At 42.1% G+C, this 12,694-nt stretch overlaps 1 protein-coding gene across 3 annotated transcripts in view; it reads left to right on the forward strand.

Annotated features, from left to right (window-relative positions):
- Positions 1 to 12,694, forward strand: part of rabgap1l (RAB GTPase activating protein 1-like) — a 92,367-nt gene that overhangs the window by 52,776 nt on the left and 26,897 nt on the right. For all 3 annotated transcript variants that reach the window (XR_003270114.1, XM_026147220.1, XM_026147221.1), the window contains exons 15-17: positions 6,122 to 6,196; positions 7,449 to 7,574; positions 10,906 to 11,049. Coding sequence is in view for 2 of the 3 variants with exons in the window: in XM_026147220.1 (XP_026003005.1) it covers positions 6,122 to 6,196; positions 7,449 to 7,574; positions 10,906 to 11,049 (345 nt within the window). In the remaining variant the exon portion in view is untranslated. The remainder of the gene's footprint in view (positions 1 to 6,121; positions 6,197 to 7,448; positions 7,575 to 10,905; positions 11,050 to 12,694) is intronic.

The following is a 12,694-nucleotide window of genomic DNA, read 5'->3' on the forward strand; positions in this document are numbered from 1 at the left end:
TAAGCTAAGAGTTAATTCTTGTATGTGTGGTAAAACTAACCTGTTCCTGGAAGGCCGGCCATCATTTTTAATAATCTTTTTGGTCTGGCATGGCTTAGTAGGAATTAGCTTGGCATTTCAATCTGGCTCCACAGTAAATGATTGACAGTGCACACTGAGGCATCGACACCAACCCTTCCTACACGTGACCTACTGGACATACGCACCACTCTGTGGACGGTCATTGATCTTTTCTTCCAATTTCAAAAGTGGAAAAACACAGTGGCTGTTATGTAGGTGGGAGATTTCTTCATATTGCCAACCAAAAAAGATTTTTGAGTATGAAAGTCGAGGCGATAAGTAAGCCGTATAATTGCAAAATACTTGAGACTTGTTAAGACAACGAGACAAAACGTTGCAGCCTTTGTTCGACATAATCGGGGATAAACCGCAGAGTTGAAAGGATGTTGGGGCATGCCCTACATGCATGTGTTTTTCATACAACAATATAATGTAAGTTCCAAAAGTAATACAGTAAAATCTTACCTCCATCCATGCATACACGTAAAATATTTAACAGGGAATAGCCACAAATGGACACCCCTGTAATACGGCTTTGCCTTCTCTCAGTTAAAATGATAGAGTCCCCAGTGGACTTGGGTCCTGAGGTAATTCTCTGTGAAATAACACGGTGCAGACAAAAGCCAAGGTCGTATAAATCCAATCTTAATCTCTGACTGTCCTCCTCTTAGCCTGATTGCAGCTGTGTGCTCATCCAAGATGTTTATGCATAGATGTATTTACCCAACTTTACTCGGGTCCATAGTTTGTTGTACAAAGACGCAGTTTTTGTAGTTTTGCCTCTGTACACCACCACGGGCTTTAGACCTGTTCCCATGATGCATCATCACAAATGAAGCAGATATAATGTCTGAAGTTGATTCAAAGTGTTGAATTAGGTTCTTATAGCTTCTCAGTGGACTTTAAAATGAGACTCAAAGATTGATTTTCATGGTTATCAAGAACAGTTTGGAGGAGGTGGGGCCATCAAGTCTGTAATCAGGAGGAGTGTTCGTTCAGCTAAAGCAGGGGTGTCCAACTCCAGGCCTCGAGGTCCTGCAGGTTTTAGATCTCACCCTGGGTCGACACACCTGAATCACATGATGAGTTCATCACCAGGCCTCTGGAGAACTTCAGGACATTTAAGGCTACGTCCACACGTACCCGGGTATTTTTGAAAACGCAGATTTTTCTATGCGTTTGCACCTTTCGTCCACACGTAAACGGCGTTTTCAGTCACTGAAAACGGAGATTTTTAAACTCCTGCCAGGGTGTAAATTTTTGAAAACTCAGTTTTTGCGTTTACGTGTGGACGAGAAAAACGGAGAAAACGCAGCATCAAAGGCGTGCGCATTTTTTGACGTCACACTGTGCGCCACGTTATTGTTTCGGTGTAATTAATTTCTACAATGGCGGACTTACACAAAATACCATTACTGTTAATTTTACTGTCTGCAGTGTTTAAATGCTTACATATATACACAGGACTCTGCTTCTATGCGCCATCTTTGTTTACACTTTCCCACCCAGGCTGACTTCTGATTGGCCAACATTTCTACACGGATAGGAATATAGCGCCACCTGCTGCTTTGGCGTGTTGCTAGCAGCGTTTTCCTTCGTTTTTGGCTTTTACGTGTGGACGGGATTTTTTTTTTTTTTTTTTTTAAAAACGAAAACGGAAAATCTCAGTTTTCAAAAATACCCATGTACGTGTGGACGTAGCCTAAATCAGCTGTGTTGGATCAAGGACACATCTAAAACCTGCAGAACACCGGGACTCGAGGCCTGGGGTTGGACACCGCTCATCTAAACACAGAGGGTAAAGAAGTTTGTGCAAACTGTCAGTTAGAAGTTAGACTTGACTCTAAACCTCTTAAAACAGCCTGCCCGACTGAAAATTGTCTGTAATTTCCAAATGATTAATGGAAAATTTAGATTTAACAACCTGGTGTGGCGTGTCCAAAAAATCGGGCTCTAAGTATATATAACCAACAGATGTATGACAAACACAGAAACAATGACAGATGACGCTAATGTAAGATGTAACCGAATGATATGGAAGAAAATTTTAAGGACAAGTCTCAGAAATGCTCATCATGCAAAATATCTGACGTTCTTCATGAAACAGTGTTACACAGTTACACTTCTCCTGAAGGGCTGTGCTGCAATATAAAGTGGAATCTGAGGTATTTCAGTATTCTGTGTCTTAACATAAAGATTTTGTCGATCTGATTCTTGGTTTTGGGTAAATATGAAATGAGTTTGGTTATTTCTGACCACAGAGGAAAATAAGACGGCTTATCTAAAGCGTATACGCTAAATAACGATGTGGATAAGGCCTCGTGCTGCACCCACACTGGTATGTTTTGCCTTTAAAATCAAAACTAGGTTTAGAGGGAGGAAGAAGAACTCCATGTGTTTTCCTGGCACTGCAGAAGTAGAGTATGGTTGGTCAGCGCTTTGGGAGAACCTGTCAGGAAGGTTTAACATCCAGTCTGGACCCAACTAGGTCAGTGGCGAGCTAGCCTTCATTTGTATGCAAATCCATGTAGATTTGCTGCTGATAAGGTTGGTTGGATCTTCGGGCATGAGCGGGTTACAGGCACAGAGGATCCAGCACAAAGTTTCTCTTCCTCTTTCTATCCTACTCAGTAATAAGCCTAACCTTTATTCTCCAGGGAAGGACGTCGTCTCTCCCTAGTTATCGTCAGTTTCAGTCAGTTTGACTGAAGCTATGATATAAAACGCCCAACATTTACTGTTGCGCTGAGCGTGCCCTCTGGAGAAGATTGAGGTTAACGAGCTAGTGCTGGGATTCAAAGCTTTCAGATGCTGGATACAGGAGTAAGGGAATATTTTCTGTTTCCATGGAAATGGGACTTTAACCAAGAGAGGGGAAAGTTAACATGGTATCATGTAAGCATGGCTCATCAGCCAGATTAATGCGGTGTGTTTGTGTGCACATGTTTTTCAGGATATTAGTTTTTGTTCGGGTGATGGATACTCTGATCAGAGTTTGCTCCTCTTCTAAAGTTGCTTCTTTCCTGAAATGAAAACAACAATTTAAACTAATTGGAGCTTCAGACTGTTTGCCAGCAGTGAGGCAACCACACACACATTGTGACTTTTATACTATGATTATCAACACATTTCCACCATTGTATACTTCACACGTTAGAACAGAAAAATCTGCTCGTTCGATATTAGGATTCGAGCATACTTCGTAGACGGCAATAATCCCTCTGATCCTATTATCTGCTCAGGCTAACAAATTTAGATTTCACCCACCAGGACCTCCCCCATCCATCTGTCAGCGTGCACTTCTCCCAGCCGAGTAGGGGACGTGTGAATGCCACACTCCATCAAGCATGTCAGCTTGTAGATTGCGCTCCAGACAGCTCCACAAGACTTCCCCATTACCTCCACATCAAACCCCAAATTAGCTGAACCGATCAGCTGTGGAGCTCTGGACGTCCACGCTCATTTTTCAGGTGTGGAAACGGGGCGACAGTCTTTGAACCCAGTGTTTGACTGCTCCTGTAGTCAGTGTCCAGCCAGCGAATGAGCATCCTGCCAAAATATCGGTGGAAGATATTGAACCGTTACCGTCCTTTTGAGTGATTATAAGAAAACAGGTTTAAAGAGTGTTTCATGGACTTGTAGTTCCCCTCGCGCTTCACCAGCCGAGCAGCTGCTTAATAAAGGGGAGCTTACGCAGTTCTGGGGCTGCTGGCCTCTCAAACATTGAGCTTTCATGTCACTTAAGCACACTTGCTTATAAGCAAAGAGTGCAAGGTGATTGATATTAAAATAGACGCGGTGCCCCTCTTACTGCAGGTGTTGGGATCACACCTGTGTTAGTGCCGGTCTTCCCGTACACGTGTAAGCAAACCAGAATGTAAGCTGTCCAATCGCTCTTTTCGCTCGAGTGTAATTGTTTTAAGTCACTTCTTGTTTACATGGTGAAAAGCCTGTCTATTGGCTCATTAGCATGATTGGTGGGGTGTGTCAGCTACCAACAGAGACATTGCCTCTCCCGAATGGTCATCTGAAGGTTATTCTCCTGGATCAGTCACTTTAGTGACTAACTAGCCAGCTCTCATATCTACTGTAAGACATGTTTTGCATTTTGTGGAAGAAACACTGAAGAATTTCTTCAGATTTGGCACAAACACTCACAAAGGTCAAAGGTGCACGCTGACCTCACATAAGATGTTATTAAGCCACCGTGCAAGATTTACAGTAATGGTGACAGAATTTTACATAAATGTAAAATGATAAAGTCATTTATAATTAGGGGAAAGACATCCATACAACAGTGACTGCAGCCGGTGGGTCGTCTCTCTTTCTGTGGGTTTTGTTTCTCAGCCTGTGAAATGAGTTTGAGCACTCTTTTGGACAACACCAGCTGGTTCAGGCTTAATACAATATGACCTTAAATGTGCAGAGCCAGTTTGAAATGAAAGTTTTATGCAATCCAGACTATTATATACTCCGCCCTCGTTTGAGAACAGGCAGGATTCTCATTCGCTCTTAAGTTATTGGTAAATGAAAGAGATTCTAGTATTTTAAAGCTGCTCATGCATTTTGGATGTATAGAGTTAAGTTTGGGGGGTTTAGCTCAGCAAAACTGTAATGCCGTGTATACATGCTGGTGTTCTGAGACTAACTGGAGATGAGCAAGGCACCAAGCTTTGAAGATGAAGTGGTGTATGATTATTTGTTAAGTGTTTTCACTAAAACCAAATGTTACCAGTCCATGTAGTCACAAGAAACACACTTTTCAGGACAACTCAGTTATACTTCAGCGTCGTCCTGTAGCTCTGCTTATGTGTATTTTAACCTACACTTGTGAGTTAGGTACAACTTCCCCCCTTTTGTCTTTTATTATTTGTGGCATAGATTCAAAAAGGTGCTGGAAACATGATATGATAGCCTCGCGTAGTTGCTGCAGATTTCTCAGCTGGAAAACCCATCAGATTGGTTCATTGTGGTCATGTGGGAATGGACGCGGGCAGCAACGATTCTCTGTGGTGTTTAATTGATGTTCAGTTAGTACCAAGAAAATACACCCCACACCATCACCAGCCTGAACCGCTGATACAAATCAGGATCCAGTCTTTCATGTTTTTACTCTAAATTGTGACGCTACCATCTGAATGCTGCGGCAGAGACTCTTCAGACCAGCCAGCCTTTTTCCAGTTTTCTGTTGTCCAGTTTGTGGGTTCCTTTGCTGTGAGCTTGCAAAGTTTGGTAATAGGTAGCAGTTGTCAGCAGATCTTATTAGGTTTCCTGATTTACCTGGATAATAAAAGGGAACACGGATTTTTGTTTTTAAGCCTGAATATAAATAAAGTCTTAACCATCCAGCAATGTCACAGAAACCCTCATAGCGGCGTCCAGTCGATTGCAAAGATGATATACTCTTATCAGTTCCAGTGTGCCTGGTTAACACCTGGGTGGGTCCAAAATAAGTCAGCTTTTATTTAAAACAAACAGCTAGTTGTACTGTTAATGCCTTCTCACCGTGGCTGATCGTCTCGTTACACAGCACTTTGGCCCCAAACCTCATACTCGCATCAAAGCTTAATGGCACTGTGCTACTGTTAAATGTGGCCTCAACGATGCAGATTTTTCGGCTCTAAGGGTTTTGCTCTGCCAGCTAATGAGTTTTCACAGGTAAATATTAGATTTTTCCTTTTAGATGCAAGAAAACATGGTAGATGTTAAAGCTCCAGAAAGAGCTGCACAAAGTCAGAACAGTGAAGTTGCATCCGACTCTGAAAACACTGAATCTGAATGCTGGAAGGTGATGTAGCACCAGACTGACGCTGGTGGCTCAGAACAATGTAAGCTGCTCCATAACACACTGGGCTTGTTCAGCTGTGGCTGATGAAGTTGTTTTATGGTTAATGCGAGCAGCAGGCTGCAGCACAGTACAAGAAATGATCTTAATAAAGGTTTTAACACTACGCTGTTGCATTTTGCATTTTAAGCAAACTGACTCAGATACTCGTGCTGCTGATGGGAGGAACCTAATGGAACTGGTTTCTGTCTTTTGTCATTTGCTGTTTTCCTGCAGGCCTACTCGGTCTACGATGAGGAAATTGGTTACTGCCAGGGTCAGTCGTTCCTCGCTGCTGTTCTCCTCTTACATGTAAGTAAACTTCTCATCCATCCATCAGCGGTTCACTGTACATCAGATGATCCAACGCACCAGTTAGCACTGTTTGCTAAACACATGCTTGTGCTCATGCATATTCATTTATGACTTTTACACAGACTCGTTGTGCATTTGCAAAAGAATTTGCCTGCAGTGTTTCTCCCTGGCTTTCAGAATAAAAGCTTTCTGTCGCTGCTTAAATGTAACCTTGATTCTCCTACATCTGCAGATGGCACTCAAACAAATGATCAAGGTTAACACGAGCAGCGTGCTCCTGCACCGAGACTTTACTGTCTCTACAAACAGTTTCCTGGCTTGTACAAAGTATAATAAAGCAGCAGGGTAATATAACACACTGAATGAGATGATGTGGATGAAGAGAAGGAGTGAGAGAATCGATTCCTTTCACACACACGTTCAAGGTCACAAATCCATGTTTATAGTACCTGCATGCTGTGTGTAAAGTGACTTTGTACAAATATTACCTCAAATTTGATGTGAGCAAGTTTTTAGAGGACACATGAAGGACAGACAGTGGAGTTGACACATGGGGTAAGAGAGCTGTGGAAGTTTGGTCAAAGTCCAAATGGCGAGGGCAGCAGAGGTTAAAGAGGAGTGAGATGTCGTGGGAGAGAGGAGTAGGGATGAGGTCGGAGAGATGTGCACAAGAGCTGCACGTTTGTTGAAGGCATGTGAAGGTGAGGAGCTGGCTGCAGAAGGAGGACACAAGGAAAAAGTTATAGAGGAGGAGAAGGCTGTAAAGATAAAGGGGACAGCAGCAGTGTAAGAAAGAGGGGTTACACAGGAGGAGGAGGAGGAGGCGGCGTGTAATAGAGGGAGGAGGGAGAGGTTATAGAGGAGATGTCAGGAATATTAATAGAGGCTCAGGTTTACCTGCAGGAGCCCATTCAGTCCCAAACACATACTGTCACTCTGATTAAATATCACCTCACAGTCTGTGAGAGCGTGCACGTGAAGGAGAGAAGCCGTGCACACACCGAGAGACGAGCACAGCGTTAAGCGTTCTCTCCTGCTCCTCGTCTTCACACATGCACACACATGAAACTTGTTTTAGTCGCATCTTCCACAGCTGCACTGTTTCCCTCCACTGTTAGGTGACGGCCATGTTTGAGTCTTCTCGAGGGAGCTGCTCTGTCCTTTTGTGTCAGCAGGAACACATTTCGGATATTTAGCTGTTGTCATTTTTCCAAAGTGTTGCTGATTGAGGTTATCCACATGATTTCAGATGCCCGAGGAGCAGGCCTTTTGTGTTTTGGTAAAAATCATGTATGAATATGGCCTGAGAGCTCTCTACAAGAACAACTTTGAAGATCTTCACTGCAAGTTCTACCAGCTGGAGAGGCTGATGCAGGTTAGTCGAGCAACCTTTTACATTTTTAAATCAATCAATGGGACCCCGACAGGAAGGACGGTCTGCATCACACTGCTTTCTGTTTGTAGGTTTAGTTTTGTCTGTCATGTTGCTGTTGTGCACGACCTGCTCCCTCATTCTGGGCTACTTTTTATTTGGAGCTTAATAAGCTTCACTTTGGACCGTAGTCGGTGAAATGAGTAAATATGAATTGGGTTAAGCTTCAGATTAAAGCATATATCAGTCTTGACTGTGTTTGGGAGTATTTTAAAAGCTGTTTTTGGAAAGTGGAATCACTTTGGGAGTCGTAGTCAGCTTGGACGTGATTGTTTTTACACAGGACTCAGGCCTACCTTCATTTTTTACAAATCAAGGACAGTTTGCTGCTGATTACGAGCTCTGTTAGAGCTGCGAGTCACCTAGCATGCGGGAATAGCTCTTTCCACTTAGTTGCCTTTGTTGTCTTTGGTCATTTGCAACACATTTTTTGATCTCACTACTTAGTTGCAGAAATTTGAATGATTGTGGCTCAGAGGCCGTGCAGTTACAGCTCGACATTAAAATCGATCCCATCTGTCTGCTTCTTGACTTAAATGCCATGAAGTTCACTTGTGATACAGACCAGTCTCAAGGACCATTCATTTACACTAGATTTCATTTTCCAGCATTGGTACTTTCCTCATAATGGAGCTGTTTAATAATTACTGATTAAATGCATGAACCAGTGCACTAAACAGAAAAAGACTTTAACTCGGTAAGTTTGAGTCTACTCGTGCTTTAGAGGACGTAGCCAGTTATTGTGTCATATTTGGACTGTAACATGTTGCCTTGTTGACGCCTGTCTTTCATTAAAACAAAAAAATCTATATTTCAGAGTTGAGTATAGATTTACAGCCTGTGTAGGCTTTTTCTCCTTTGAGGATAATGAGTGCTGATGTCCCATCCCACTCAGGTATTACAACCTAAATCCACCGAGTTGATCTTGGCGCCTAAATCCGTCCTGCCTCTGCTAGCAGTCGCCCGTCAGCATGAAGACAGTTGGTTTAGTGCAATCACATTAGCTCAGTGCAATGATACCATCTGATAATATAGAGTACCGTATTCTCCGCACTATAAGGTGCACTTAAAATCCTTTAATTTTCTCAAAAATCGACAGTGCGCCTTATAATAATAAGATAATAAGAATTATCCAGATTATTTTAAAAAAAGATATTGTGCTTGATAAAACTAAAGACATTGCAAATGAATTTAATGATTTCTTTGTAAATGTTGGCTTTAATTTAGCAAAAGAAATTCCAGAGTCAAGAAATAATAATGACCTAAATAAACATATTACTCAGAATGTGTCCTCCATGTTTATTGGTGCTGCAACTCATAGAGAAATAATTAACATTGTGATGACATTTAAAAAATAAAAAGTCCACTGACTGTTTTGGTATTGACATAATATTAGTTAAAAGTATTATAGAATGTATAGTGCAACCTTTCGCATACATTTGTAATCTGTCCTTCCGAACTGGTGTGTTTCCCTCACAAGTGAAAATAGCAAAAGTTATTCCAATCCATAAAAACAGAGAGATGTCAGTTTACCAATTATAGGCCAATATCACTACTCCCACAGTTCTCAAAAATTTTAGAAAAGTTATTTGTTAATAGACTTGATAAATATATTGAGAAGCATAATCTCCTAAGTGATAACCAATATGGCTTTAGAGTGAAAAGGTCCACTTCGATGGCAGTGATGGAACTTGTTGAAGGGATATCTAATGCTATAGATAATAAGGAATATACTGAATCTGGGTCCTAAACTCTGTCATCTTCAGGTCCCAAAGTCAAACGAACACTGCAGCATCACTGTGAGTTAAAAACTGTCTAAAGTCTTTCATCTTTAATAAAATGATCAGCGTTCTGCTTTACCAGGTGTAACAATTAAGTTTAACATCCAGGCATCCATGAAAACAGAATTTATGACATTTAACAGAGTTAGAAGTTAGCAGGAAGTTAGCTCGCTAGCTTCCACTTAAACATGATATAGCATGTTCTGACTGAGAGATTTCTGAAAAATCCAAACGTACAGCTCTGCTATCACTTCCAACATAAATGAAGACAGGAAACTAAACAGCAGTGACGTTTGTAGGGTTACTGAAGTTGGGCTAGCTGCTATATAATGATGTGCTATGTGATCGCTAGCGACACAGCTAAGTTAGTACAACATTAGCACAGTGAAGCTGGAGGATGAACGCTAACTTTTTTCCACTCGATAAAAGTTAACGTGAAGGTTCCTGATGGTTAGAGACAAATGCAATCGCATGGCAGGATGCTGTAAACGGACCAAACTTCAGTCAGGAGAACAACTGAGATAATCCATCCACAGTACGAGGTTAGTCATTAATATACTGCAACAACATGGGAATAGAGCAGCTGCAGAGAATTCAACATTAATGAATCAATGTTACGGAAGTGGAGGAAGCAAGAAGAATGAGCTGAGTAAAGTTTGACTTATCTGACTGTTTTGTTTTGATTAATGTGCCTTATGGTCCGAAAAATACATTATGATGTCAGATATAAATGGTAAATGGCCTGTATTTATATAGCGCTTTACTAGTCCCTAAGGACCCCAAAGCGCTTTACATATCCAGTCATCCACACATTCACACACTGGTGATGGCAGCTACATTGTAGCCACAGCCACCCTGGGGCGCACTGACAGAGGCGAGGGTGCCGGACACTGGCGCCACCGGGCCCTCTGACCACCACCAGTAGGCAACGGGTGAAGTGTCTTGCCCAAGGACACAACGACCGAGACTGTCCAAGCCGGGGCTCGAACCGGCAACCTTCCGATTACAAGGCGAACTCCCAACTCTTGAGCCACGATCGCCCATATAAGTGTTGTCCAATGAACTCTGTGGTTCGCTGTATGTGCTCGAACACTCAAAGCTAAAAGTAACTGGAACAAAGGTTGTAAAAACACTAAGAACACAAATAAAATACATTTATTTTAGTGTCTTTAGATTTTTAACTGTATGATTGTATTTTTTCTGTACAACATTAAAAACATGTCTAATGTCAAACCAATCTCCTGGTCTGTTTGCCAGCTGTGATATAATACTGTATTATGTTATGTGTCTTTTTAAAATGTATTTATTTATTTAGTTTTTTCTTAGTTGTGGGTCTCTTGGGAGAGATTATCATCTCAGTGAGACAGCATGATTTAATAAAACAGGAGCAAAAATGAAATAATGTAAAATTGAAATGACAAGCAGAGCCACATCTTTATCTGTTTGTAAGTGCTGTTTTATCTCACAAGTTCCCCTTTTTGCTTCTCCTACAGGAACAACTTCCAGATCTGTGGTCCCACTTCCAAAACCTGAACCTGGAGGCACACATGTACGCCTCCCAGTGGTTCCTAACGCTCTTCACCGCCAAATTCCCCCTGTGCATGGTTTTTCACATCACCGACCTGCTGCTCTGCGAGGTAACGTCAGTGCACTTGTTATACTGATTATATGGGGAGAGGGCTTTAGTCTACATTGTCCAGAGTCCAGTAAGGCGATGCTCAACTGTCTGGAAACAGGAAATCAGTTGAAAGTGGATAGAAAGGCGGTTACGAGGGGTCAGGAGAAGGGTATTAGAGGAGAGGGTTGGATGTCCACAAAGACGGCTGAAAACAGCTCTTCTAAAAATGCCTGGCTTCATTGCTGTGATGTGGAAAATGCTCAGAAGTAATGTATGCTGCAAGTTCTGCTAGCTCCACAGAAATATATTCCTCCAAGCAGTTTTTATTACCCCTCAGCCCTCAGCCGGCAGGTGTGTTGTCAGATAATACCCGTCGATCATTAATCGTTAATAAGCAGAGTGACGGGGCTCTGGGACCCTTAGCTCCCTATTGTAAGGCAAATGTTAAAAACCTCAATGTGCACCTTGATGGTTCCTTTAAACTGTGTGAACCAAGGTAAAGCCACACCTTCCAGCTGATGTCTTTGGACGTGTTATTCATGTGTTCATTACTTGCCGACTGGACTACTGCAGTTCTCTGTATCTGGTTTGGACCAAGCCTCTCTTTACCGTCTCCAGTTGGTCCAAAATGCAGCTGCTCGACTGCGACTGGCACTAAAGTGAAGGAGCCTGTAACCCCGGTGTTGGCCTCTCCACACTGACTTCCTGTTCTTTACACGATCCAATTTAAAATCGTAATTTTTGTTTAAAATCACTGAACGGCCGAGCCCCTTCTCACCGGTCTGAGCTCCTGTTTGTTTGTCCAAACTAACCTTAACTATTCCACGGCCTGCTCTGTGGCAGGTCCCAGACTCTGGAATAGTCTTCCTCCTGATATTAGATCTGCACAAAAAAAAGCTTTGGCACATGGACAAAGATCCCTGAGATATCTAGTGAAGCCAAATAATTGGCTTTTGTGGTCACTTCAAATGTATAAAGAAATTACGGAAATACAGTTCATCATGATATGTGTAGAGATGATTTTGTACAAACGGGGTAAGAAGACATTTTCATACAATACTAAGAGGATATGACATATGGGGGAAAAAAGCGCAACATCTTAATGAGATAAAAAATAAATCACCTTTCTGTCTCGCAGATCTGCTTTTAACTCGCGCTGACCTAAACAGTTTGGTTTTAGTTGTTATTTTATTCATTTTTCTATATTTTGCTGCTTCATTGTTGTTTGTTTATTGTAGTGGTATTTTACATTGTAAGCACTTTGTGCAGCATGGCCTGTTGGTAGTGTGCTGTATAAATAAACTGGACCTTGACCCTTTAAAAAAACCAAACAAAAACAGCAAGTGCTGTGCTATGAAGGAGAGTCACACGATGTTGCCAAGCTGCTGGTGCTTTTACCGCCGTGCAAATCCAAATCAGTTTCCACGAGCCCTTCTGGAATGTGAAAGGAGACTAGAGTAGTGAGGGAGGAGTCGGCGAGCCCAAACTACACTTCCCGGTTATCAGTGGCCACAAGTAAAGGGCACACAGCATCGATGCTTCTGCTCAGGCCTTTTAGGGTCGATGCTATCAATGATCTAATATCATCAGGGCCACCTGACCTAATACCGATCGATGAGCAAGTCACTTATCATCTTACAAAATCTGCGTGACAGAAGAAGCGT

The sequence above is a fragment of the Astatotilapia calliptera genome, chromosome 17, assembly GCF_900246225.1.
Source record: "Astatotilapia calliptera chromosome 17, fAstCal1.2, whole genome shotgun sequence".
NCBI lineage: Eukaryota > Metazoa > Chordata > Actinopteri > Cichliformes > Cichlidae > Astatotilapia > Astatotilapia calliptera.